Source organism: Falco peregrinus, chromosome 5 (genome assembly GCF_023634155.1).
Source record: "Falco peregrinus isolate bFalPer1 chromosome 5, bFalPer1.pri, whole genome shotgun sequence".
NCBI lineage: Eukaryota > Metazoa > Chordata > Aves > Falconiformes > Falconidae > Falco > Falco peregrinus.
This window is the reverse complement of record NC_073725.1, coordinates 76295710-76319996: the sequence shown is the minus strand read 5'-3', so window position 1 is coordinate 76319996 and position 24287 is coordinate 76295710. Positions and strand designations below refer to the sequence as shown.

General features: G+C 52.5%; 1 protein-coding gene across 5 annotated transcripts; it reads right to left on the bottom strand.

Annotated features, from left to right (window-relative positions):
* Positions 1 to 23: 23 nt before the first annotated feature.
* CDIP1 (cell death inducing p53 target 1) lies at positions 24 to 24287 on the bottom strand. Of its 5 annotated transcripts, XM_027796280.2 has the most exons (7): positions 11844 to 12154; positions 10883 to 11325; positions 3962 to 4044; positions 3296 to 3394; positions 2708 to 2854; positions 2129 to 2393; positions 24 to 1524 (listed from the first exon to the last, which is right to left on the bottom strand). In XM_027796280.2, the coding sequence occupies exons 4-7, from the start codon at positions 3378 to 3380 to the stop codon at positions 1413 to 1415; spliced, it is 609 nt and encodes a 202-aa protein (XP_027652081.1). In that variant the 5' UTR covers positions 3381 to 3394; positions 3962 to 4044; positions 10883 to 11325; positions 11844 to 12154; the 3' UTR covers positions 24 to 1412. The 5 variants fall into 5 exon arrangements, with proteins under 5 accessions (XP_027652081.1, XP_055659498.1, XP_055659497.1 ...); XM_055803523.1 differs by lacking the exons at positions 10883 to 11325; positions 11844 to 12154 and adding an exon at positions 24083 to 24287 and having other exon boundaries at positions 2129 to 2390; XM_055803522.1 differs by lacking the exons at positions 10883 to 11325; positions 11844 to 12154 and adding an exon at positions 24083 to 24279.

The following is a 24287-nucleotide window of genomic DNA, read 5'->3' as shown; positions in this document are numbered from 1 at the left end:
TGGAAGAAAAGATGTACACAAGGTCAGGGTCTGTTATTTATTTACATAAAAACTTGACTAGTGCCACAGTTCCACCTCTGAGCAAACAGCAGCTGCCTGTGCAGGCCAGGCTGAGTTTGCAGACCTGTGTAGTGGGAGACCCCCGCTTTGCTCTCGGGGCTGCAGCTCCAGCCGCCCTGGCTGCAGGGGCTGGGGCCCCGAGGGGGAAAGCAGCCCCAGAGGCTGAAAATGGTTCCCGGGTCCTCTTGCCCTCATCCATCTAGTGCTGCTGGCAGCTCCTGTCGCTGCCTGCTTGGCCCCTTCCTTCTGCCCCGTATCAAGTGAGCTAAAAATAAACCCCTACACCCACATGCAACGAGGAACCCCCCAGGGTGCAGCTGCAGTGGCGGCAGGATGGGTGCTGCAGGGTGTGTGCCCACAGACCCTGCTGGGCTTGGGAGTGGCTCCGCAGTGGGTGGGCAGGGGTCTGCTCCAGAGCTGCGAGCCAGCTGCGGCCTGGTAACAAACTCCTCTAATCTACAGTGCTGGGGCAGGCAGTGACATGCCGGATACGTTTTCGGTAACAGTTTGCCAGGTGGGCGAGGAACTGCCAGGGGCTTTCCTTCCCCAGAAGAGCCACCATGGGGGCTGGGAGGAGGTGCATGCAGCTGGAGCAGCCGCAGCCACCGGCGCTGGTAGCCTGGTAGCCATGCTGGCAGGACGGAGGTGCTGATCAGGGGTGCGGTGCTGCTGCCGTTTCTCCCCCCACCGTGCCTCAAAGGCAGCTCTGCCTGTCTCTCCTTGGGAAGCGGCCTTGCCTACGGGCTGCACGCTGACCTGGCTGGAGAGGGCCGTGAACCGTGCTGAGACCTGGTACCTGTGCAGCACTATCTGTTGCCTTGTCACCAGGCCCCTTCCTAAAAAGGCCACAGGGGCCATGGTGCCCCCTCTGTGTGCTCTGTGGGCTGCCCCTGTCCCCTTCCCTCCCCGATGCTGCAGGTGCCCCCCTGCCAGAAGCAGCATGTCCCTGCCGCTGGGCATCCCCTGTGCTGTGGGGCACTGAGGGGTGGGCGCCTCCAGCACCAGGGTTGCTCCAGGCGAGAGGGGCCTCGCTAGCACACTGGAGCATAAGGGGGGGCAGAGCGACACCCCCCACTCCTGCACACTGTGGGGCAGCCCCCCCCCCCCACCAGCATCTAGGGCCTGGGCCCACCTCCCCTGTGTGTCAGCATTGCCAATCTAACTGTTCACAGCGAGGACCAGAGCTTGGGGAAGGTGGTCACAGCTCTGAGCGGCAGGGAGCCAGGATACACACATACACACCACCGCAGGGTTAAGCAAAGGAGTGTTGCACACGCATAGACTAGGATGGCAGCGGGAGAGGGGCCGGTGTCATTCCAGTGGCTCGGGCTCCTGGGGCTCCTGGGGTGCTGTTAGCACATGCGCTTGTACGTGTAGATGTAGGCCTTGCAGTTGGGACACGTGTGTGTCACATCCTTGAAGTCATCGAACAGGCAGGGGATCAGGCAGCAGCAGAGATCACACCTGGAGCACGGGAAGAGGCCGCGTGGTGAGCTCAGGCACCCCAGAGGCAGCCAGTGGGCTCAGGCCCCAGGGGGGGCACATATGGGGCAGGAGAGGTGAGTACTGGCCCCTGGCAGCCCACCCTGACCCCCTGCCAATGTGCAGGCCAGGACAAAGCACCCTGCCCCTTGGGGGCTGCCGCCATGGCTGCAGAGGTAAGAGCTGAGTTGGTGAGCAGTCACGCAGCTCACAGAGGGAAAGCAGAGCCTGGCGAGACACGCGCAGACCGTGAGGCCTGACCTGCCTCCACTGCTGGGGCAGGGGGCTGGAACCCTCCCACGGAGCCTCCCACAGCCCCTCCTGGTGCCAGCCCTTGGCCACAAGGAGAGACGCTGCAGCACCACGGGTTCTGGGCTGGGGGTGCACAGCCCCTGCTCTGATGCCAGGTTCTACAACAGGCCTTCGGAGGTGGCACTTTCCCCTCCCTGGCTGAAGCCCAGGGCTCCAACGCACCTGCTGCCCCAGTAACCCTCAGCACCAAGGCCCCTGCTGTGCCCAACAGCTCAGCCAAGGCCACCAGGACCAGGGCTGAACGACCACCATCACTGCTGCTGTCAGCACCTACCCCACGAAGCAGCAGAAGAAGCCAAGAAGGAAGCTCATGAGCCCAATCTCATAGGTGATCTTGGTGGTGATGGCTTGCTGGCAGTGGGGACACACCGTCTGCACGGGGGCACCCTGGAAGATCTCACCCTGCAGCACCGTCACTGTGGTGGCAGCCCCAGACGGGACAAGCACTGTTGCCGTGTGGCCACCAGGAGAGGGGTAGTGGCCTGGGGGAGGGTAGTAGCCCATGGGGGGGTGAGGGCCTGGCGGGGGGTAATAACCTGCTGGGAACAACAAACATGCACAGGTGAATGTTTCTGGATGTGGCAGGAGACACTCACTAGCGGCGGGGGGATCCTCACTGGGAGCCCCCCCCTGCCGCCACACCACTACCTTGAGTACAGACTTGGGGCCAGCCCTGCTGCAGGCACTGTGCCCCCCACCCCGAGGAGCCTCATTGCAAGCCCCCAGTGGCAGCCCCAAACCACGTGGTATCCCCCACCCCACTCCCTGGGGCACTGGGTGCCACATGTTTCCGGGGGGTGTCCTTGCCCATCACCTCCGCCCCCTGCTTCACATGGCCCCTCGCAGTACTCACCAGGTGGCACGTAGGGCCCAGAGCCATCTGTGGGCATGTGGGGGGGCACAAATCCTGGCTGGGAGGGTGGCTCATATGGGGGAGGTCCAAATTCAGGTGGGGGGATGGGAACCCCCTGGGGCTGTCCCACAACTGGGGTGACGCCATCTGAAAGGAAATGGAGAGTTGGCAGCAGAGCTGGTGGGGAGGTGGGGGCTTGGCTGAGTGGTCTGGGGGTTGGCCCCAGCAAGGGAAGGGGGCGCAACATGGGGTGGGGGGCACCTAGCCAAGCCTCATCATCTGGGCCACAAGAAGCCCAAATTCATGCCCCGTTACCCACAGCAGCAAGCAGAGCCAGGCTTTGCGCAGGGAGTGCTTTCTGGTCTTGTCACTGCCCCTGGGGCCTCCTGCCTCCCCAGGGCGATACGGCAACGGATGGAGCTGGGCATCACGCCACCCTCCCCAGTGTGCTGCATGCCATGGGGCAGGGCCGCAAGGAAAGGCCACGGCCAGGGTGCTCCCAGGGACACCACACTTGCCTGGCTCCTGCCTGCTTGGCAATGTCACCCCACCACCCCAGAGCAGCTGGGCCCCCCCGCCCCCCAGTACCTGCTGCAATGGGTGGGCCATGCTTCTCTTCTATCAGCGGTGCCGAGGGGCCTCCCGGGTAGGGTGGCGGAGGGTCGTTGGACATGGCTCAGGGCAGCCCTGCAAGGACAGAAGCCTTTAGAAGAGACACCAGCCTTCGGCCACCCGCAGGCACCCACCCGGAGCTGTGCTGTGCCTGTGGAAGGAGGCGGCCGGTAACGGAAGGTCCAGGGCTGGCAGCACTGCTGCACTGGCCTCAGCACCCACCCCGGGCAGAAACAAGGCTGCAGCCACAAAGCAGGACAGGCTTTGACCCAGGCAGCGCATCCAAGGTGTGACACCTGCCTGCTAGCACTGCAGGGCTTGCCCTGTAAAGCCCACATTGCGTTACCGTGCAGTCGTCCTCGGGGTGGCTCTGCTGGGGCCATACCGTGCTAGAAGCTGCTCTGCCAAGCGCCTCGGCTGCCAAAGATGGGGAAGAGCTGCCCGCAGCCCCCCAGCTCCACCCAGCAGTGTGACACGCAACGTTGTGTCCCAACGGCACAGCAGGACCCCCTGAGCCTGAAGCACAAACTCTGAGAGGCAGAGGGTGCAAACCCACAGAGAGCATCTCTAAATAATCTCACCAAGTGAGTTAAGACCTCCTTTAACAGCTGGAGACATTATTTTACATGGGGTAAACCTTACCTGTCCTCTTCCTTGCAGCAGGGAACTCAGAGGCAGAGAGCTGTTCTTCCGAGCAGCGTAGTTTGGAAGCTGGCTTACCCCACCTGCGTGGTGTGAAGGAGACAGTGAGCGAGTTACAGAGATGGAGAGGAGCCACTGCTACAGCACTGCCTCAGGCACCACACCAAACCCCCTCCTCTCCCCAGTGCAGGTGTGGGGAGAGGGGGGCTGGGCAGGAACCACCCCACGTGTGCCCCCTCTGTGGCAGGCATGAGGCCACATGTCCTCGGCATGTGGAAAAGCCCTACCAACACGCTCTGAACTCCAAGGAAGTGCAATGGCATCAAGAAACCAGATTTCCCTGTTTACTCTGGCTCAGTTGTATCTGGTGGGACGTGACTAAACTGGGAAATACGACTGAGAGGCTGTTCACTCGGTGCTCGGGAAGGATGCCATCGGGCACGGGACATGGTGACATTGCCGTCAGTGCCCGGGGAGCAGCACTAGGAGTTCTCCTTGTGGTCTTAGCAACTACCTAAACGCCCAATCCTTTGCTCCCAGTGCGCCGGGAGCAAATGGGACCCTGCTTGTCCTGTTCTCCCCTCGGTCTCCTGCTCTTGAGGCAGGCCAGCACGCTGCGGGGACAGCGCTTTCTCAGCTGGGCCCACACAGGTCCCACTCCAGCAGCACCTGACTGAGCAGGAAAAACACACCGAGGCTACAACCAGCCCACAAACCTCCCATGGGCACAGCCAGGGCAGCTCTGGACCCCTGCACTGAGTTATGACCAGCAAAGCTGCTGCAGCCCTGGGGAGGCACGAACCGCCGGCTCAGCCCCAGAGCTCAGGACCGAGGGGTCTCAGGGCTGAGACAGGCAGCACCCCGCTGCGGTCACTGCTTAGGGAGGCAGAGGCAGTGAGGTCCCTCCGACCCCAGCACCAATACCACGTGCTGGGCAGCCTGCCCAGGGCATGCCAACCTCCACGGCACGGCATGGCACAAGCCTCCACGGGCACTGGGCCAGGCAGCAAGCGCAGCCCCAGCCCTGCCTGTGCTGCAGAGCGGTGTCTCTGGGGCGCAACCACCTCCATCCGCAGGTGCTGGGTCAAGCGAAGCCAAGGCCTCGGCAAGTATGGGAAGGAAGATCCATCCCTCCCTGACCTGCCTGGATTTGCTTTATTCCACTCCTGTTTTTCTAGCTCGTGCTTCCTGCCTCGGAGCAGCCTCCTGCAAGGTGGCAGGAAAGCTAATGAAGCCACAAGTCTGTGGAGGGGCACCATTACCTGCTGCTGAGCGCAGAGGAGCATGCTGATCCCCCCAGGAGTGACCAAAGCCCTGACAGGCACAGGGTCTCCCCAGAATGTCCTCATTTACTGACTAGTATTTCTCCCCAGAGGTCTGAAGCGGTATGTTGCAGACACACAACTTCAAAGTGCAATACTGGGGCAGCTGGGGGTCATCTTGCTCCTGTTTTTCTCTCCAATTTCTTCCTTCAGAGCCAGAGGCAGAAGCAGCAGCCTGTGCAGCAGGCACAGCAGAGCTGCCAGGGCACAGAGCGCTCCCAGATGGAGGAAAGCACCCGAAGTGCAGTGCACTGCAGAGCCCTCCTTCTCCTTCAGTGACCTACAAAAGCTACAAACTGGGCCGTGCTCTTTTTAGCTTCACTGGGGATGTAAAGAAAAGGACGACTTATTCCACTGAAAGCAGCCAACCAAGCCACCCTGCACACCCAGGAGCCTCGGACCTTCCTGTCCCCATGCCTGCAGGGCTCCTGGATGAGCCCAGCCCAACCCGAGCAGCCCCGAGTCCTCACCTGGGGACATCAGCGCGCTGGGAGCCTTCCTCGCCCACGCAGGCCAGCTGAGCCCACGGCTTTTCTAATGTAACACTTCTCCTCCCATTACCCCTCAGATGCTGCCTTCCCATAATGTAACATCTTTCAACACTCCCCGGCCTCATTCCCCCTGTCATGACAGCAGCTGGTGAGAAAACTGAGGAGATGAGGAGATCAAGAGGCAATCCCACCCACACGCTCCACCAGCCGCTCTAGAAACGCCCGTCAGATGAAGCAACGCCCCCAGGTTGAGCCAGCAATTAATCCTGCCCCTTGACCAGCAGGAAAAGGCAGCCACGAAGGCGATGGCCAGTGGGTCTCAGAGCCACGTGTGCGCCGGGATAAAAGAAGCTGCAGGGGCTTCAGAGCTGCGCTGCTCGTACTTGGCAGGCTCAGTCGCTCTTAATGCAATATTCTGCTTATTAAGAGAGATCTGTAAAGAGCAAGATGTTGGCTGTGTGCCCTTCCCAGGAGGAAAAGAAAGCCTGTTGCTTTTAAGCCTATTAGAAGCTGTTTCTCCTGTGTTTTCTTTTATCTTGATGTGAGAAGCACAAAACCTGCCCCAGCCCACTTCTGCCAGAAAACTCCATGGGGAACTGGAGGGCACACAGATGGGAGCTACCCCGGAACATCACTCCCTGCCCCGGCACGGACGACCCGGCAGCATTCCCTCTCAAAAGCAGCATGGCCAAAGCAAAGCAACCCAGATCCTCCCCCAGTATGCCTGTGGCAGCACAGAGAGGCAACCTTGCTCTGAGGAGCTAGCTCACAGCACCCCTGCAGAGGGGCAGCTTCCCCAACCCACCCACCGCAGGAGAGAGGAGACCCTGCCGGGAGAGCCCCTCTGCACTGAAGCACATTGACGGTGCCTGAGCACAGGCAGGTGAGCTGGGAAGATCCAGCTGCTGAACAAACCCACAGCAGTATTTTCCACCAAAACATGATCGCAGGATTCTTGCTGCTGGTCATTTCTGGGTTTACCCACTTTTTTACCTTTTGGTGAAGCTGACTGACTTTGCTCCCTGGGCCTTGCAAAAAAGAAACAAGACTTTGCCTGCCCATGGCACCACCATGGAGAGACAGACTGGGCTCTGCTGGCAGCCCACATCAGGGCCTTCACGGCACGCAGGACCTCGTGCACCTTTCCCAGCAAGGATGCCCCGGGATCTCCAGCCACCCATGCCAGCATGACGAGCCATTCTGCCAGCACACTACAAAGCTGTCCCACGTTAAGCATATCAGTTTATTAAAGCTGAACCACCAGTGCATTTCTGTGTCATGCAAACAGCTTAGACAAAACTAGCTGCTGTCACATGGCAAGAAAAGTTCCCAGAGACTGCAGAAATTGCATCCGCACTGGGGCTTACTGGAATAACCATGCTTATAGACCAACCAAACACCTAGGGGAAAAATAAAAGCTTTACAAATAATTTCAGCCAAGTTTACCGAGCTTAAGTTCAAGATATGATGGAATCACCAACGTCCAGTGCAAGCCCTTTGGAAGCAAGGACCCATTACAAGATCGTAAGACTCAAAAGGAGTCAGTTCCCAATAAAAGGATCCACAGAGGAGATGCTATTTCCAGCTAAAAACACAGATTAGTTCTTCTCAACTGGAAGAACAGCTTTTACTGGCTCCTCTATCTAACTACAGAAGATGAACCCACCACGCAATCCTTGTAAACACTGCTCACGTGAAACGTAGAAGACAAGCAAAGGGCCCCCATGGGCTGGCAGCACAACAAACCAAGCAGAATAACGATCAGAGGGCAGAGCTGCATCAGCCCATCCCTCTTTCCCTCGCTGGGGACAAAACCCCAGAACTCCTCCTCACATTCCAGCAGCGTTTTGGCCATCCTGCTCCTGCCAGTCCCATGGGAAGCCTGTTCCAGGCCCCCACTGCTCCAACGTCCTTACAGTTTCTAGTTTACTTGTAGCTGGTCTTGAGCCTGAGCAGCTTTCCTTCACTCCCTGCTTGCTGCAAACAGCCGCCATACCCTGACTCAGCCTCTGTTTTGCTAGGCTGGACACACCGAGCTTGGGCAGGGTATTTCTGTGCTGTTTTCAGTGCGAGCCCATTACCGCCCTCAAGGCTAGATCGGCAACCCGAAGCCATGCTCGGCTGTGGTGACAGCAAGCGTTGCCCATACTGGTGCACTCTGGTGTGTGCTGCTGTGACATGGATGGGACAGCAAGCTGTGGCTGGTCTCGCTTCTCCAGTGAGCTTCACCTGCCCTGTGGCACTGCCATGGGACTACACAAGCACACCCGGTCACTCCTCGTCCTCTCCTCCAGTCACAAAGCTTGTGGCCTTTACAGGTGGCTTGGATTCAGCACGGGCACGAGGGACTAAACCACAGCTGTGTGGGAGCCTACACACAGCTTAGGCTGGACATTTGCTGAAGAAAACAATAGAGAAAAGATCCCGATTCCCACCACTCCCATTAGCCCTGCTGGGGCAGGGCAGAGTGACAGACACAACCAGGAGTGCCCCAAAGGCAGAAAGCCCTTGGCCTGCCCTGGCTGTGGCTTCAATCCACGGGTCCTCCCCTACACCTGGCAAACCCAGGGTCTCACTCTAGGCAGCTTTTAGGCAAGAAGAACAAAACCTCTAGATCCCCCCAGACCAGGGCAAACTCCCAGCCTCGAGAGGTCTGCCTGAGGTTTCTCTACAGCAGTGAGCACAGCCAAAGAGCTGGTAGGGCAGTACACAGCCCTGCGTGTGGAAACACAAGGCTTTCCAATCCACCCCTTTCCTCTGCTCAGCAACCCCGGCTCTAGTTAATTAGGGTTCAATACCCCAAAGCGCATGGTTCCCATTACTGACACATTCAAAACTGGTGACCACAAAGCTCTCCCAGCTGCTTACAGTGGCGATGAGAAGAGCTGATGCATTAGGGTCCAGTGCTGCCTGCTGGCTGTATTTCCCTCTGCTACATCGCTGCGGGAACAGTTTGGGATTCAAACATGGCGAAGGGAAAGGTCTGCCCATCTGACCTGCTCTCCAAACAGGTATGGTGGGCACCACTTGTGAAAAACAACTGAACTGTGCAGTGGGACTGGGGAACACTATGCCACCAGAACAGGTCCTATATGAACATATGCTAACACATCATAAAATAGATAATGCCATGAAAAGGACAGTCACAGATAATTCCTGCACTGCTTGAAGACCCAAAGATTTGCTCTGGGAATGCCATTCTTCCCAGGCAGCAGCTATCTGTGCTTCAGGCTGCTTCCTCCTGGACAAAATCACCCAGGGTGAGACAAACCTGAGAAGGACGAACCAGACTGTTAGCAAGTCTAACTCACGTGCAAAAAACCCTGATGGTGCAGTGCTGGCCCCATGCAGCTCTGACTCAGCCTCACAGCACAGCTGAGATCGACTCCCACGAGCAGAAACATGGTCTGCATCGGCTGTGCTCCTCCTGTATTTGATAACTGGAGAGACACAGTGATTTGGCTTTATTTTGCCTACATGAGCAGTGGCTCCAGCCACCGAGACAAGACTCGGTGTTTGTTCATATTCAACCATGCTCAGTGATGCTGGCACTTCAAAAGCTGCTGCTGCACATTTTTGGAGTTCTTCCTTCATAAAAAATAACTTCCAATATTTAGAAAAGGAAAAAACACACTAAAATTAAATTAATAAATAAAAGAAAAGGATATGACCACTTTCAGCTTCATCACACATCAAACAGATGCCAATTTCAGCTTCCAGGCTTTTGTAAATACAACTTCAAAAGCAAAGTCGAGAGTTCCAAAGAAGCTGGTCTCCCGCACTGAGGCCAGCCTTCTTCCTTTCAAAAACGGAACAGCGTTGTGGCCAACACCACCCCAGCCTTCCTGGCCCCAGAAAAGCCACCTGTGCCACAGGCTTCACAGGTAAAGGGAAATACTCAGACTAGGAAGGCAGACAGATATGCTAGGTACAAGCACAAAAGGCACATCAGATACTGGCAAAACATCATTTGACTGAAAGCTTGTCACCCTTTAGAAGGCTCTAGGGGTAGCAAGAAGAGACTGAACTGCACAGGGTGGGATGAGAGGCGTACAGAGCCACACTCTGTCTGTGGCAATGACAATTCCCCTCCTCCATGACAGCATTTCTGAGCAGCATCTCCAAAGCCCAGCCTGGACCTTGCTCTGCAGCGTGTTCTCTGCATCATACCTGTGCCACAGAGCAAGTCAGGGATGCTGCCTTCTCTGTGCACACGCCTGCTCACACACACGCACACAGCTTGCAGGGACATGGCTCAACTCCCACTGCTCCTGAAAGCACCACATGCAACCCACAGCAGTGAGCTCTTACCTTGAAAGATAGCAAAAATCCCTGCTGAGAAAGCAGTATCAGCAGTTACTTCTGCCTGGTTTTTACAAGGAACAACAACAATAAAAAAAAAAAAAAGCCTTCCCTGCGAGCAAGCCAAACTTCCCCCTCAGCCTCGCTTCCTCCCATGCACATTTGCAGCCTCCAGCCTGCACACCATCTCCCCAGAGTCAGGAGGAAACGAATAAAGACCAGGCAGCGCTGCAGCCTCCTTTAGAAAGAGGATGGCGGGACAATCCTTGACCGGGCAGCACGTACCCCCTCCTTTACCCCGCAGTTAACCCTGGCAGCACCTCCACAACTCATCATCCTGGTCCTGGGCAAGACAGCAAGAGGGCGCATGCCTACAACACACTCGGGCAAGGCACAGATGGAAACCCAAGTTAAGGACTAACAGAAAAGTCTGTTCTTTTTCCAAGCGACTCAGCTGCGTTTCCCTAAGTGCAATCCCTGCTCCTCCAGCACCGCTGCCAGGGAGCGCAAAGCCACCGTGCAGAAGCAGCCAGGCTGCTCACAGAGCAGCAGATTTCTCCCACACTTCGGCAGTCAGATTTCAGCTGCAGAAAACTGCTGCTTCCAGGAGGGTCAGGCTCTTCTTTCGGTGCAGGGATGAAGAGCTCTGCAGGCAAAGCAGGACAGAAGTAGTCCTTTAAGACAAAGGACTAGCAGAGTGGAAGGTTATTCACCACTCAATCCAGCTAAGTCAGAGGGCCAAAGCTCCCCGCTGGGCTCTACAGTATGCAAATCTCTGGAGGAGCATCCCTGTTGCAGCCATTTACCTTGGGACCTTGGACACGTCCGTTTGACCTTCTGTGTGCCAGCGTCACCCAGCAGGCAAATCAGCTAAGAGCAGGATCTCGCAGGAAGGCAGGTGCTGTGTCCAAAGCAAGATTTCTCAGGGCATTAAATCCAAAGCACAATCAGATAATCTCCACGACGCAGCCCAGGCTCAGCTGTCCTCAGCCAGAGATTCAAATTACTGCTTTGCACAGCTCCTCTCTATGGATATCAGGAAAACCGGACACAAAATCCCTCTGCTTAAGACAAGGATGATTTATCTGCAACACCCACAAAGGGTTATGTGCGGGAGGAGCGTTTGTCAGGACCTGCTGCCGCCTCTGGGATTCTCTCCAGTGCTATTCGCCTCCAGATGGGCTGACCAAGTGCTTGTTGGCTCTCCACACTGGGGCTGCAGAAACAGCATTGCCAGGACCTGGTTAACCTGAACATTTAAAGAAAAACCAGCCACAATGAAAACAATGAACCGGGGTAGCTCTTTGCTTTCTGTGGTGGGCTCCCAAGCTGCAACACAGCTGCAAGGAAGCATCACACTGTCTGCAGAGTTCACTGTGCCAGTGGTGACATCTGACAAGGGTCAAGGGGGCCTGCAAGGGAGCCTGTGAGCTACCAGGGAGGAGAGGCAACTGCCCTATACTTCATAACTGAACCCCAGCCCTAACACATTTAGGGGCAACAGGGAGGGCTCAGGCATGCACAGAGCACTCTGGACCGCCAGGACAGCTGCCCCTGAAGACAGTTCTCTGAACACGGAGCATGCTGCAACCAGGCTGCCTTGAGGCTGCTGCTGGCCCTGGAAAACACACCCTCTCCCACCCAGGAGGTGCTTACTGTTCAGACCTTACCAGGCAGTGACCTGGCCTCGCCAGAGAAGAGACTACAGTATGCCAGGTGCTCCCAGGGATGCAAAGATGCAATTTAAAGGAAACATTAAAAACAAACCTGAGTTCCTCTGCACCTCAGCAATCTGCTGCAGAGAGACTCGGATAAGGAGGGTGCCGCAAGCCAAATCTCTGGGGAAAAGTCAGCTTTTCCGTAAGACCATCACTGAAGTTTGCAAACAGTCCAAGCTAACACTTGATAACATCCATGGGAAAGCACCCAGTGATAGCAGCAGCTGTTGCTTGGAGTCCTGTGCATCTACTTAAGTTTTCCCCTGAGAGGATAAATGCTGCATTACATCACCCATTTGATATCCAGTTAATAACAATGTTAAAAACATAACCTGCAATAATCTAGAGCAACTCAAACCAAGATCTACTCCAATACTAGTGTTTTAACATAACACCAAACTTAACAGTGCCACAAGACTAGTTCTTCATTTAAAGAAGATAAAACCTTCATTTAAAGAAAACAAAAAAACCCAGCTGCTCAAAAAGCTTAACAGCAAGCAGAAGTCCCAGAGGAGATCAGGCAACAGCTCCACAGTTCCTTGCATTAAAGGGAGTCACAGCTCCACAGCTCGCCTCTCATGGCAGCCCATAAAAGATGGGACTTTTTAAGGACGAGTTAGGAAGCATGCAAAAGCAGAATGACCCCCTTGACAGTCCCTCCCACTCCCAGCACTCAGGGTTTTAGGGATCAGGCAGCCTGCAGTTTCTCCAGGGACCACTCTAATTCCTCCAGAGCCCACCAGCTCGCCAAGCTCTGCCGCAGGCAGCAGTGGCAAGTTCTGCTCTTCAGTTACCTACACGCAACAGTGTCACCTGCTGTCACAGCCTGCTGCCAGCCCATTCCAATGGCACCTCCCAGCTCTCAAACAGAGAAGACGAATACAGGATGATTAGATGCTACATCTCACAACACAACTCAGGATTTTATAAAATTCCTTCCCAAAACTGCACTAAAAATATTTTATTCCTTTTTGCACCCATTTTTTCATTACTCCCTCATTCTATAAATTTTTTTGCAAAATAGTCAAATAATACAGCTACATCATTGCTGAATCAAACTGAGTAGATGTGTGACTTCCATTAAATAACACAGTAAGATCTAAGGGAGGAGGAAATTAGAGTCATAGAGGATCAGCACTTTCGTGGAGACGTAGCCGCATTTAATTTTCAGAATTAATCAGAGCCCAACAGCCTATTCAGAATTCCCTTGCAGATTTTGCAACACAATGAAATAATTTCCAATACATCAGTGGCGATTCCAGATCTATTTTCCTTCCAAGTGATGTATAAAACATATGTCACTCTACCAATGTTTTCTTATCCGGAGTATAGCACTAGCTTGCTACGGGACCAGCTCCAGTCTCCAACAACATTAGCATTTTCTATCCTCACATCTAGCCTTGCCTTGGCACCGGAGAAGCTGCTGACATTTAGATTTAACAGGTACGGTGTCACCTTGCCTTTTTTTTTTTCTCCCTGCCCCCCGAAGACTAGCAAGAAGTGCTCTATGTCACTCAATTTTATTTCAGGCCACAGCTCACTCTTTGCAAAGAAGCGTGGTTTGCGATTAAGCAGGAGTGTGTGCGTAATGTCTGAGATCTCTCCCAAGTCCAACAGGGAGGACCCACACATGTCCAGAGCCATGTGCGCCGGAGGAACTCCTCTGTGCTCAGGCATCACACACTCACCTTCCTGCTCCCACGGTGTGACCAGACCTTCCCATTTCCAGACCAGGACCTCTCTCGGCATGGCGCAGCACACTGCTAGCATGGGGCTCGCTCGTCCCACAGACAGGAGGAGGGTACGCTGCACTCACCTGCTCCCAAACCCAGCTCATCTGGTCTGCTCAAAGACAGATGACAACATCCCAGCTCACAGAGGGGGAAACCCCTGCAGTTAACCAACAGCCACTGAGTGTGCCCAGTGCTGGGTCACCTCCAGCAGCACCACAGCGGCTCAGAGGGAGCCCTGGGATGCACCCCTGAGTCACACGCAGCTCCTGCCGGTCCCATTTCTCCCTCCAGTTCCAGCCAGACTTGGCTAGTTTGCACTAAATTCCAGGTCCAGGGAAGTCATTTTTATTCCACAGCACTTTGTGACTTTGGTTTCGATTTGCAGCACCAAGTTCCTGCCAACTCCTTCACAACCCCTTCCCCAAAACTCTGTCGCTATCTGCTGAACAAAGCCACATCACGAGCTGCTACACATCTGTCCCTCAGATCACACCAAAAGCTGCTTCCCCACGAGCCTCCTTTGCCACTGCTGCTTGCACGGAGACAACAGACAGCACTCCTGCTAGGGGAGCCAACGAAGACATGCGAAGCCACATTGTTAGCCTGGCTCGCTTAAACGTCAGCAGAACTGCCAAGGCATTGACCAAGGTACAAATCAGCTGGCCACGTTCAGCAGGATACGCAGTCAGGCACGCAAAGCTGTATTCCCTTTGAAAACAAGGGTGAAGGAAGAAGAGAGGCAATGTTGTCACACCTCTCCAGGCAGCATCTGAGTTTCAGCACGTGTGGGACAGCACCTGGATATGACCTGCACCAACTCTAGAACCACAGACAAAGCAAGCAGAAGACCTCACTGAAAATCTGGGCATAGCAGCTGGATTCAAAGCATCTTTAATACGCAGCGACACACATCCTCAAGTCCCCGTTCTAAGTTTTTCTAAACTCTTTCTCTGCCTCTCTGTCAAGGCAACACCTCACTGCTTTACTGTTACATTAAAAGTATCACTAGTCAGAGGGTTTCATCAGTCCTAAGGCTGGCTGGCTGCTCTCACAGCAGGGGATGAGCGGTGAAAATAACAAGGTGCCCTCAGGGCAAGTAAATAGCTCAGCTGCTCTGGAGGATTGAGGACCTAAATCCTTTCCTGAGCCTGATGACAGAGCTGCTCCCACAGCTACAACACTAAACAAGCTGGGAACTGTTTTCTCTCTCATCAGAACAACCCAGCAGCCAGCTCAAAGCTGAGCTCCCACCGCGCTAACACATCCTGAATTGTGGCACCCAAGAGGGAGTCTGAAAGGCTAAAACAATGACACCTGTAGCTTGAAGCCACAAACTCTGGGGGAACCTCCATTCCCAAAATGCAAATATGATCCACGTGACATCTGTGTGGAGGACCTACAACAAGCCCAGGGGAAGAGCTGATATTTAACTGCAATGGAAACAGTCCCAGCTTCACTTTCTTGCTCAAAGATTAAGAGTTTGGAGGAGCTGAATGGTCACAGCAGAGCAGGTGGGAAGGGCAAACTGAGCCTCCAGCACACATCCACGCCTCCTGCAAGCACTTCCTTACATACCATTAAGCAGAATAAAGACGCAATGTTAATTAGAAGACAAACTGAACACCTGTAGAATGGCTGCAGAAGCGTGGCCATAGAATCCCTAAAGATCTGCACAATCCAGGCCTGGAATTAGAATTGTGCTGAAGTTGTGCTGAAGTTAACAAGAAAGTGGCCTTGATCTATTCTTGAATCCTGAGACCAAGTAACTTTGTTGTACTAACAGGCCGTGGCTGTAACAAGCTGCAGCTGTTAGGGAAGACAGGTGCAAGGCCAAGGGAGATAGGGAGCGGAATGGGAATAAAGGGAGGAACAAACTGCAAGGCTAAAACATAGCTAACGCAAATAGCTGCATGGATAGAATGCTTGTTCTAATCATGATAATTAGTGGTGTGAGAGCAGCACGCGCTTAGGGGTTAATAACCAATTATATGTTTGCTTTGGGAACATGCTTGTGTATTGAGGCTATATAAGAAGTGTTAGAAGCTAATAAAGATGAGCAAGATGCATAACTCATATTGAGTAATTTCTTGACTCTGGCGGACCCCTCTCCCAACAAACACACCTTTAAGAAAAGGGCAACACACACATTAGCAACAGCTATTTATCTACCTAGTGGTCAGTTAAAAACACAAGCCCAAAGGAGATGGCAGCAATATAGCAATCCCATCGTGACTGCCTTCCTCCACCCTGCATTCTAGTCTTTGTCCTCCACTCCAACACAAGGCTCCAATGCTCCCCTTCTGCCACATGGTGGGTGACAACTTGGACTCCCGAGGACCTCAAAAGCACCCCAGGTTGGAGAGTCACTGCAGCAAGGATACAACATTGGCTTTAGTCCATGAGTTCCTCCCAAAACAAACCTGTGCTGAACCCCAGGGGTTCCTTTCCCTCTCTTATAAGGGTGCCTGCTTCTTAGTTGAAGAAATAATCAATAAAATTCAATGGGCTGCTTTTCATTCATCACCAGCCAGAAACCTAATCTCAAATTAACAGCACTCCAAACACCGCTATCACATCTACGTTCAAGTTATCTGCTGTGGGTACCAACATGCACAGATTTCACAGCTGCAGTAAGCGGGGCTGCCTACATCACAACGACTAATTTATTCTCAGAAAGGCTAATTTAATCTGGCAGTGGATGTTCTCAAAGCCTCCTCGCACAGAAAAGCCTTTATCTTGGTTGGCTTAACAACAATACAGTGCATCCAAAAACGTGGAGGGATACTAAAGAAGAACACTACCCTTGTGTTTTGAGTCCTCTAGTACTTTTGTCTGAAAAATTTCTCTCAGTAACTACAGACTTAGCGAAAACATAGTGTGCCTCTGTTTTTTTTTAAAAAAGCCAACTGTATTTTCAAGGCAAAATATACAACAGCTTGGGCTTCGTCCCCTCACATATAACTGTGTCTTGACCGAAATAGCTGTGCTCTTAATAAAACTAAAACCCAGCAAAGATTGTTCAGTATTAGACACCATGTTCACTTCTAACTGCATAGCTGCATAGCAAGAGTGGCAGCCAGCACGCCTGGCCCAGGGTGTACTACCTGCCACTGGAAGGTGACTTTCCCCAGCCCACACTACAGAGGAATAAAAGTTCAGAAGAAATTCCAAAGCCCTCTGTGTTAAGAAGTTGCGTAACTGCATCATGAAGCATTTCAGAGAGAGCATCCTTCAGATTTCCAGCCTCTGCCATCCAGGGTGGGGGCAATAACTAATTAAGCAATCAGAAGGCTTTTTTTCTTTGTTTTTAAATTCTAGTTCATCTTTTCCCCTTACTTGTGCAAGTACGCACGGAGACAGCACGTATCCCAAGTCACACTGGGCCGCTGAACCGGAGTGTGCTGCCTCTTAGCTCTGAAGCGAAAGTCATCTACCACCTGGGTTGTACGGACATGGCACAGAGAAGTGGTCCTCACCCGGATCCACCCCTCCAAAGGCAGATCACTGGAGAGCCCAACACAGTCCCTTGGAATCAGAGGGGCTAAACCAAGGGGGGTTTAAGCTTTACAATAGACAGAGCCGTACCAATCTAACCCTCCGTGAGTGTCACCACCCTCCTGCTGCAACAGAAAAGCTGGTGCTGTGCAAGGATCACAGACGGGATCATTCCTGAGAAGGGGTCCTTCGGTACAGGGGCAAGAACACACCCCTAATGGCACCTAACAATTTAGGATGATTCAGTAATTTGAGAAAAAGGAAAAAAATCAGAGGGAAGCAGAGCATTAAGACAGGCCAGAGAAGAAAAAATCCAACCAAAACAACACAACATTCCCCTTGTTCCTATCTGTCAGGAGCCGCTGGCCCAAGAATAGCCTATTCAGAAACCAGGAAACTCAGAGAGCAGCAGGGAAGGGCTGAGTCATGGCCATTCGGGGGAAAAAAAAACCCAAACAACAAAAAAACACACCACAACAAAACAACCCAAAAGGGAAGGAGAGAAAACATGGACAGCAGCTGTTCTGGGTCTTGGAGATATGAACAAGTCAATCCAGAACATATTAGCCAATCTTTATTTTTAAAAGCTCTGCAAACACATGGTACTGCCATAAAAAGCAGTCGACCCTCCTTCTGCTCCTGGGAGACAAATTTAGCTGTGGTTGAATCAGGCAAAGTTGGTGGTGCTTCCTGGCACCAGCCTCTCGACACAATGCCCGCTTGGCCACGCACGGCTGCCAGGACACAAACTGCTCCAGCTATGTGCCCCGATCTTTGCCTTTATTTGTTCCTCTACAGCACAAGCATCCCGGTATCACAAACACTCACAGGCTGGACAAGTGCTTTCCAGAAGGGAAAGTGCAGTCCATTTCAGGGATGCTACTAGCAGAGGCTGAGATGCTGTGTCCCTTACCCACACTGGAAGGGCACAAGGTAAAGCACAACTCAGATGGCTTTCTTTGCAAACAGCTGGGCAGAAGACAAGCGCTCCCATCTCACAGGCAGCCTCAGCACTGCCCATCTAGCCGTAGGGAAGGCCAGGCTACGGTTAAGTTTTGATCAAGTCTTCCCACGTGGCAATCTTTGTTTTGTGACCTAAGCGATACCCATTTTACAATAATTCTCCCCAGGACAGTAATCTTATTCACTCATATTCTAAAAGATTATACCTGCTCTCCAGCTGTGGGGAACTGGGAAGAAGCACAAGACATTTCTGAGCAATGAGGGCTTATTTTTAACACAATTCCTCAGCAACCCCTCACAAACTAGGGAGGGGGCTGTATCTTTTCAATCAAATAACTGTGCTTCAAAACTTATTTGGGAAAAACCCTCCAATTCTTTTTATATTGCACCGTGAGGTACTGTCAGATTAAAGATGCAAAGGTAGGAAGGGGGAAGACCCTCAGAATTTGCCCCTGCAGGGAGCAGGCTGACAGCGCCCGCCATCCCCAGACTCTGGTGGATAACCTGTGTTCACATGTAACCGTGCCTCAGCCACCACATCTTGTCTCAGTAGAAGATTCAATTGTCAAATGATGTAAGACATTGTAAGGATATGTGCAGCAGATACCATTTTGAGACGTTAGTGCTCACAAAAACAATAGTGGCTGAGATCTGGAGTGAGGCAGGAAGCATACTGTGTCTACACACGCAGCCCAACAGCAAGAGAGAGCAAGCCTCTGCGCTTTTCCTTTTTACATCTGCAAAGTCCTTTTAGTCTGAGAGTGGGCTGTATTTTGGGGTTTTTTTCAGGGAGCCGGTATAAGCCATGGAGGGAACTCAGAGAAGCCTAACTCACCCCACTGCAGCAGTCGAAGAGCCTCTCCCTGCAGCTCACACAGGTCCCCAAGTCTCCCAACCACCGGTCCCAGGCAGGGCAGGGGATGCACTCTGCTGAGAAGGCAGCTCCCCCCCCAGACCTACCTTCTCCCAACTCTGGGATTTGCTGGAATAACTACACCATCTTCACAAGCAGACCCAGCCTTGACCCTCACTCCCAAAATAAGAGCTCAAGGAAACTGTCCCAAAGCAAACAGGCTTGGTTCAAAATGTTAAAGTAAAATTCTTTTTCTCTATGACCACGCAATGCAATGAGTAAATAAAGATGAAATATAGCTAGAGCATGGATGTGCATGCACCAGGTTTATGATTTTAACCATAATTTGTACCATAATTTACAATTATAAAATGGAATGCAAGGTGAAACAGTAAGCGTGTAAACTTCAAGCTAGAATGCTCCTTCTAAAAACACATCTTCCAAAACTCTTAACAAGTAGCCGGCCTTAGTTAGGGTAAGGTAGAGAATATTTTCTTTCCAAATGCAGAGAGCGGATATCAAAGAAGGTTCGAGTTTGGGGACATACCCAATAGAGAATGTCCACCTGCAAATTGGTTCAGGGTAGTGGGACCACCATCTCAGCACAAATGCTTTATCTTGCATCTTTTAATCTGTAAGAGAACTGGACATTATTCAATTTTCTTATCGATAAAGGAGGTAAAGGAAACATAACTATTACTAATGCAGAGTTACCTTACTAATCACAATAAGTAACAGAGACATATATTACTTAATTTGCATGGAAAGCCCCAGCTCATTTAATTCTCTGATCACCTCAGGTTTCATCACGCTAAGAGATACAAAGTCAAATGTACACAGCTGGCAGCTGTTCTTCACAATTCCTAAGATGCTAATTACACTGCCATCTTTTGGGGGTATTTCTTGTAGTTTCTTACTCTAAATTCAGGCCTGCTGAGAGAGTTCAGATTAAAGATAGCTGCAGTAAAGTGGGGCCTCACACAGGAGATGTGCAGCATGAAGCAGCTTCTTTCCTACCTCCAGCCTCTACCCAGACCCGTGACCAGCACAGGCCTGCTGTACTGTCTGGGCTCTCAAACAGCCCTTTTTCACCACCACAATTTCAACAAATTTTAGACTGCAGCCACGAGGCAGCTCTGAATGAATGAGCCCAAAGCAAAACTAACAGCAGCCAAGAGCTTCCCTGAGCATTTCAAGCCAGAAATAAAAACTGAGCTCCCCCTGCCTCAGAGACTTTATACCATTGAGAAAATGGACTGTGATATCCTACAGCATGTTCTAATCGTGTTCCCTTTGATCAGAAAAGGAGGTATGTCCTTTGCAGAGCACGCAAAGATCTGACAGTGCTTATGAAAATTGCACAGCTTCTTTCTAGTAGAGAGAAGCAAGATGGACACAGAGTGCCCATCGGAAACAGCAGCGTAACAGCCAGTATTGCAACCCAAGGCAGAAGTTGCTCATCATGTTTCTTGAAGGAAAAAAATGGTACACACACACCGGCGTTGGCAAACTTGTGTGCTCAGGTGCCTTGCTCTGAAATCTTCATGAGAGTCAATCAGTTTCAGGATAGAGTACTTCATCTGCATAACAAAAATCAGGTCCTGCACTGCAAAATCAGGTCCTGGAGACAAAAACCTCTGAAAACCTCCAGCAGTTTGCAGAACAACTGAAGTTCCCACTACAAACCATCACTTTTACTGTATCGGGGAGAAGGGAAGAGCACTGTACAATTAAAATCTTTCCTTTTAGAACATCATTGACTGCTGCTAAGAGCCACGAGACGTTATCAGCATCTATTTGTTGTTTTCCAACTCTCCTATCCTCCCCGTTTCCAGCAGCTTTGCACAGATCAGTCTGGGAGAACATCTCATCACAGTTTGATGAGAACTTGGCATACCTGTCTAGTACCTCGAAGGTATATTCAGTCCTGCTGCCTTGTTATTTTAATCTCTGTACTACACAAACACTATTTCCTCCTTATCTCACCTGGCAGCCATCAATCTCTTCCTCAGGCTTGGTGCAAAGCTGAGTAAACGTGAGCCTGCACACAGAAAAAACATTGTGGTAGTGACGGTACATTCAGCACATGCACAGAGCTGTGGTAATACCAGCAAAAGTGATGCACAGCCCTGTTGCAGACCCTACAAAAATGCTATTAAAAAGAGTTTAAAAAAACCTAGCTCCTTTCAGTCTAGGATATTCTCTCCTGATTAAAGCAACCATACGAAATCGTACACAGGGCTTTACAACGGTACCACAAGCAGGCGTAGAACACCTAATTTCATCTTTTTCTTTACACCCATAGGCCAAAAACTGTTCTTAGATCACAGCAGATACCAGAAGCCTGTGTATCTCCTTCCAAAACTACTCATCCTCATATTGGAAGATCTCTGCATCAACCACATCCTTTAAATACAAGTATTTATCTGCTAAATTCACATCTGAACAGGAAAAAATATCATCTTTTACATAATAAAGTTACTTTCATCCCTTTTCTTGCTATGTCAGTGAGTAACACCAGCAACGGCAACATTTCTGCAGATGACAACACTGTGCCAAGGACCCAAAACACCCTGAAACACATGCAGTGTGAGCATTGTGGACAGGCTCTAGCCTGGCCCCTGGCTGAATGCCCTTCAGCTACAGAAGTGCATTAGCTGCGCTCCCAGAGCGCATCTGCCAGTTGTGCTTCATCCAGAAGGAATGCAGTTGCTGCACTTCGTATCACTGAGTGATTTCCCAAGCACAGAAAGCATGGCTGATTAGGAAGTGAGCTTCAAAAACATGCTCATAAACCAAAACAAGGTGCTGATGAAGACACTGTCCCTCCTTTCATAACAGCAGCTGACAGAGTTCCAGTCACAACAGAAACATGGGAATGAATTTCAGAACTGGATTTCAGGTGCAGGACCTGCTGAGGGAACACAACAAGAAACTCAGCAGTCTTCTTAGGAAGGACTCAGGTTCTGAAAGAGAAGCTCCCTCTCCGTCAACTGTCCCAGTCACACCTGTGGCAAGATCCTTTTGTACTCAGCATATGAGCATGCACATCCCTTCTCCCAGCACCTCCTGGAGTGCAGCCATGAGCAGACAGCCACCACAGCACCACCCCCCACACAACAGCAGCTGGGATGGACTGAGCATATTTGCTCCACTTGGCATCACTCAGGGGACATCTGGAGACATTGCCCCATCACCCTGCCTTCGTTACAGCCTCATCCCCCATCTGTGCTCAAGCCACACCACTAGACAGCCTCGTATCAGGTCCTAAAGCATTGCGTCTCCCCACCTCCAAGCAGGAATTCATTCATTCCTCACGTAATGCCTAAGGAGAACAGAGCAGGTACATTGCTAGACACACCTGGGGACTTCCTGGGGCACACGGACACCGCTACAACATTTAGAGAAGCCTTTGGGAAAAGGAAGTTTTTAGCCTGCATTTTCCACACTGACCCAAGTTTGTTTAGTTCCTAAAAATGAATGAATGACATACTATGGTTAAGTATTACTCAATACTCACTGTAGTTTCCCCTACTGCCTACTCCAGTCCCACATTCCGGAAAGCAGAAGGCCCCCTGCTGAAACGCAAGCCCCAATCCAAGCACATTGGTTGAAAAGGGACAAACAGGAGGCTATCTTGAATATTCACGAAGTGTTTCCCAGAAAGTTTTACGTACAGCCCCAAACCACTACAATTATAATTTAAAGCATTGTGCCTGGCCTAGAGTCTACCACTCGATATTTTAGGCTCTGCCTGGCACATGACAACTGCCCAGCCCCTCACCAGTTCTCACCAGTGCAAGGAGACTATCTCCAAACAACCTTTTCAGTGACGCCTTGGGTCAAGGGGCACACACCTACGCTTGCAGTGACTCAGACAAGTTTAACCTTGAGCACAACCCACACGGACAATCCTGAGGACACTGGCATGGCGGTGTCCATCTTAGCCTGCCTGCTCCAGCTCAGCCCTGGAGCTCTTCCCAGAGTCCAAGCCCCATCCCTCTGTTTAGAAGAAATCATAACCCCTCACAACCTTTTCATAAAGCAACTGAACGCTGCCTGAACAGCTCCTACGCTTTTGCCTCTCCAGTGCCCTTAGAAGGCAGAACCAAGATCTCACCACTGTAATGGTTAAAGACCTCCCAGCCTCCAGCTAAAATTTATTTATTGTTATTTGCTGTTGCGCTGCATTACATTAAATTACATACATTTGCTAATGCACTACATTAGCAGAATGAGCCCTCCTCGTTTCACAGGGTTGGCGCTGCCAACGTGCTAGTGGACAATATCATCCCCATCATAATTTCTCTTCCTGCTTGTCAAGACATCTGAGTTTCTTTCGGCTCCTCTAAAATGGGCTCATCATTCCTTATTGCTGAGCAGGCAGTTCCAGCCCAAGCTCATCTCCCGAGCAGGGATGCCGGGAAGTACACACACTTGTACCTAGGCCTGGCTCCCTCCTCTCCTGGGGAACAGATCATATTTGCTCTTCTCACAGCTGTGCCCTGCTGGCAGCTCCCAGCCGTCCTCTCTACAAGCTGGCATGACCTCTGCCGGGCCAGAGTGCTCGCCTTACAGCACAAAGTCTTCTCCCAAGTACATGACCTCGCTTTCCATCAGATTAAATTTCACCCCGCTCCCACTGCTCCAGCCCTCCAGCACATCCCGATCCTGCTGTCCCAACCCCACACTGCTGCGGGTACAACGCTGAGGGTACTGACGGTACAAAGCTGAAGCTTTCTAAGGTTTTAGTAGCACCCTGTGGCAATTCGTGGTGGCTACGGACAGCGCTGGAGACCAGCCCAGAGCCAGGGCTGCCTCCTCCTCTCCTGGCCCACGTTTCCACCTCTCCATACCTCCTCTCCCCGGGACTGGGGCTCCGCAGCCAGGGCAGAGCACGAAGGACCTTCCCTCCACCTGGAGCAGCGGGGTCCTTCCTCAAGGAGTCAACCGGCCGTTTGTTTTCATCCCTCTTTTCCTGAGCAGCGCCGGCGGGTTCTGGACGTCTCCTGCGTGTGTGTGTGTGTGTGTGTTTGTGTCCCCGGGCGCAGTGTCCCCCCCGCCTCCAGCTGGCCCCGCTGCCAGGAGGCCGCCGCGGCCTGCCCGGGGCTGGGGGGGCACTGGCCCCGCCGGGCCTTCCGCCTCCCCGCTGCCGCCGAATCCCCCGCCCGGCCCCGCCGCCCCCCGGGACCCAGCCGGGCCTTGCGCTCGACCCTCGCCTCGGCCTCGCAGGGAAACACCTACCGGCTGCCGGCTCCCGGCGGTGGCTCCGGCACCTGCCGGCTGCGGGGCGGGGCGGGCGGCGGGCGGTGCCGCGGCGGGGCGGGCCTGGGCAGCGCTGGCCCAGCTGGGGGCCGGGGCCTGATCCCCGCGCCGGGCCGCAACAGGCCGGGGCCGGGGCCTGCGCCCCCCACCGGGCAGCCTCTCGCTGGGCCTGCTCACTACACCA